The sequence below is a fragment of the Octopus bimaculoides genome, chromosome 4, assembly GCF_001194135.2.
Source record: "Octopus bimaculoides isolate UCB-OBI-ISO-001 chromosome 4, ASM119413v2, whole genome shotgun sequence".
In the NCBI taxonomy this organism is placed as follows: Eukaryota; Metazoa; Mollusca; class Cephalopoda; order Octopoda; family Octopodidae; genus Octopus; species Octopus bimaculoides.
In genome coordinates, this window is record NC_068984.1 from 16554081 (window position 1) to 16558464 (window position 4384).

General features: G+C 35.5%; 1 protein-coding gene across 6 annotated transcripts in view; it reads left to right on the plus strand.

Annotated features, from left to right (window-relative positions):
* The window catches only part of LOC106883437 (uncharacterized), a 155399-nt gene that overhangs the window by 141663 nt on the left and 9352 nt on the right, over positions 1–4384 (plus strand). For all 6 annotated transcript variants that reach the window (XM_052966910.1, XM_052966907.1, XM_052966909.1 and 3 more), the window contains one exon: positions 3814–3964. In XM_052966910.1, the coding sequence (XP_052822870.1) occupies positions 3814–3964 (151 nt within the window). The remainder of the gene's footprint in view (positions 1–3813; positions 3965–4384) is intronic.

Here is a 4384-nt window from a genome sequence, read left to right on the forward strand (position 1 = left end):
ATGATAGATCGCTAGCCACTACACATTCTTTATTTTCTCTCCTTGTTTCTTTCTGTTCTTTTCTGTGGAAGAGCGTAGGTTTAAAACATTAAAGACTTTTTCACTTCCCGAGCGTTAAACTAATACATTTGTTTGTTGTCTACACTACCTGTCTTTGTCTTTTGTTTTTTTGTGAATTCTCCCTACATATACATATATTAGGAAGGGCATCCAGCTGTAGAAACTCTGCCAAATTTAGATTGGAGCCTGGTGTTGCCATCCGGTTTCACCAGTCCTCAGTCAAATTCTCCAACCCATGCTAGCATGGAAAGCGGACGTTAAACGATGATGATGATGATGATGATGATGATATATATATTGTAGTAGTAGTAGTAGTAGTAGTAGTAGTAGTAGTAGTAGTAGTAGTAGTAACAGTAGCATTCCATGGGAAATTCTATGGTTGTTTTGAAAATTGGAAGATGGAATTGAATATTTTTCTGAACCATTTGAATCTTGAGATGATTTAAAATTCTATATAAATAGTATTGAAGGTGCAATGTAAAGAAACAACTCCTCTGAACGTTTTCATATTCTTATGTCTTCTAATTTGAGTTGTGTTACTTTTCAAATTATGTTAAGAATGAAACAGTTTTAGCTATGGAACAAAATGAAAGACATTATCTATAGTTTTATTGTTTCAGTACATTGGTAAAGTTCTGATAAATTGGTTAATGTTTACTTTAACACCCCGGCTACCAAAACAAAAAACAAAAGCAAGTGTAATAGGTGTAAAAAAATGTGCTTTAAATGAATATGAGAACAAAAATTTGCACCAATGAACTGATTATAAAGGACTTTGTGGGGAAATATTTTTCCAAGGGGGTGGGAAGGAATTTCGAAGAGAAAGAAATTCATAAATCATTTTTTTTTTTTTTGCTCGAGTGTAATGGAGATAAAATAATTGAGAGAGAGAGAGAGAGAGAGAGAGAGGAATTGAAATGTTAAGTAGGTGTCTTTTTTGCACAGAAAAAGTAGTATTTAATAGGGGTTGAATTGGTTCCAAGATAGGAACTTTCTAGCATTGATGCATTTGTTGAAGAGGAAATCTCAGCTCCACTTGTTGAATTTATTTGTTTCTCAACAAGGGTCTGGAAAGGTCCAGAAACCTAATCATTAAAACACCAATGAATATTATGAAATCATTATTGTTACTTCTGTTCCAGGTATTTTATGTGATATTTGGTTGAAGGTTAGCGGTTGCCATTTGCAATATAAAATTGCTTGAATACTGCCTTGAAAGCAGTTTAAACGTTTGAACCAAATATATTGTTGCAAATTAGAACCAATTGCCAAAAATCAATTCGTTTTATTGAACTCACAAATATTTAAGACATTAGTATGTGTTCACTTTTATAGCAAATGATGGCTGCTAACTTTCAACCAAATAATATTGTGTGACATCATATCACCTTTGCCTTTCATCCTTCTAGTGTTGACACCAGGAACACTTTGAAATTATATTTCCAATTATATAAATCACTTTGAATATTATTTCAGCAAGTTTAAAATGATTTATACCATAAGCCATTTACCATTTCTGTGGTGTCCCCTTCCCTTGATGCCTTAAGCACATGCTTATTTTACTTAATGGTTAATCCAGTGCTGCATCTCATATGTGATTGATTACAAGGTTTGTATGGTATTGTTCCATCATTAGGTCTTTCATAGTTAATAATACCTAAATACTGTAGCTCCACACACAAATACTGTGACTTGTGAGGTTTAAACCTGCTCCCATATTTAAAGTGTTAAGAGCAACATTAAGTAGTTTTGTTCTCTATTCTCAACTATAGACTCTTGTTTAAAGAAATCTAGGAGACACCAATATTAGTTGATTAAATTCCAATCCATTACCAGTATGTATGCAGTTCTTTCTTTCATCTACCTCAGAAGGACAAAAGTCAAAGGTGATCTGGGCAGAGTTTAACCATTTAGTACTTAAACAAGCCATATCCGGCCCAAATAGTCTATTTTTTTTTTATGTTCAAACTTGTCAGATCCAACCTCTCACACCTACCCTACTATGTCATTCTAAAAGTAAAAATCTCTAAGAATAGAGATGCTTGAACAGAGATATGTTTATTTGTGCTGCATCCAAGAAGTAAAGTGGAGAGGAAGTTCTGCTAGGTTCCTTACAGGCAAAGAACATAGGTATAAGATTTTCTGGGTAGGGAACACTGATGAGGTTGGGGGCATGGGTGTACTCCTTGCAGAGAAATAGGTTGATAAGGTAATCGAGGTTTCAAGAGTCTGTGATAGAATATTTAAGCTTAGACTAGTGCTGCAACATGGATTAGCAACCATTATCTCGGCCTATGCCCATCAGCCAGGGCTACCTGATGAACAGAAAGACTGATTTTATGACACCCTCTTGCAAACTACCTCATCGACAAATGACGGGGACCTTCTCTTTGTGGCTGGTGACTTCAATGGGCATGATGGATAACATCCAAAGAACTTCCATGGTGGACATGGAGGCAATGGACTTGATTCCTACAATGAGGAGGGAACCAGGCTGCTGGAGTTCTGTGATGCAAATGATCTTATGATCTGTAATACTAACTTCAGGAAACCTGCCAATCACCAAAGGAGGAGGATATAGCACCGCATAATGTGGAGGACAACTGGAGGTTCCTATGGGACAACCTGTTAAGGGTTACTGACAAGATCTGTGGCTGGGGATGAATTGGTGAAGCATGACCTTCAAACATGGGACCTCTCAGAGGCAATGACAAGTGACTGAAACCTTTAGAGATATGCTGTGCTTGAGAAGACCCTGCAAACCAAGTGAGATCGTAGCCATAGCCTCTGCCAGTGTCGCATAACTAGCCCATTTAAAAGCACCCTTCAATCGTTGGGCAAGATACCATGCTTGTGAAGACCTGTTGAACCAAGTGAAATCATTGTAGTGGCCGATGCCAGTGCCGCCTGACTGGCACCCATGCCAGTGGCATGTAAAAAGCACCATTCGAGTGTGGTCGGTGACAGTGCTGCATGACTGGCTCCCATGCCGGTGGATGATAAAAATCACCCACTACACTCTTAGAGTGGTTGGCATTAGGAAGGGCATTAAGCTGTAGAAACCTTACCAGATCAAATTGAAACCTGGTGCAGCCTTCTGACTTGCCAGTCCCCAATCAAACCATCTAACCTATACAAGTATAGAAAGTGGACGTTAAATGACAATGGTGGTGATGATGATGATGATGATGATGATGATGATGATGATGACATCATTGAAATCTTGAGTTGCAAGATAATCATCCTCATCATTTAATTCTATTTTTCATGCTGGCATGTGCTGGACAGTTTGACAGGAGCTGGCAACATGGAGAGCTGCACCAGGCTCCAATTGTCTGTTTTGGCATGGTTTCTATGACTGAATGTCCTTTCTAATGCCAGCCATTAGTTCAAAACAATATGAATCATAAGTATTACATTTCATAGATTAATCTGAATACTATAGGATTAAACTCAGAACAACTATAGGTATGGAATTAAATCCTTCACCCTGTTTTATCTGATGCTTCAACAATTTCACTAATCTACTGCTGTAAAAATGAACTAATCTTCTAATTTATGTCCTGTAAATTCTGGTTAATATTTCTTTTTAAAATTTTTTTCTTGTTTTAACTGTACATGTTTATTTTTTATTTTTACTCTAATTTTATCAGCATTTCACATAATTTTTTTCCATTTTTTTTTTTCTTAAAGAACTAAAATAGTTAACTGTTTTCTTTGTTTCTTCTTTTTTTTTTTCGTCTTCTTTTTCAGACTGCATGATACGATGAAAATTAATCAGTTTACCTGCCGCATTATTCATTGCACTCAACTGTTGATGTCTGTCATACAGGTGTACTATCATGAAAAGTTAGCAGTTGTTGCCCATTTAATTGATCTTGATCAACTGCCAACTTCAACACAGGTAAACAGAAAAAGAAACCACAGGTGTAATTAACATATGATGGGCAGCATATTTGATTATCTTTGATTATCTTTTTTGAAAATTTTATAGCATTCAACACATTGTTGATTATCTCAAATGAATTTATTAACTTTGGGAACAAGGTACAGACTATGTAAGATGGATCTCTATTATTTCAAAATGTGTATATAATTGAGCATAAATATTTATTTGCACAGTGAAGCTGTAAAAGCAAACAAATTTAGATATTTTTTTTTTCCTTTAAGATAATCAATTCTGCCTCCCATGCTTTGTTGATAGATGTATATAACACAGAAGGATGGGTTGATTTATGAATGGCTGGATTTATGCTTGTATGAATTTGTATGCCTATATAAATGTATGTGTGTATATATATATATATATATATATATATATATA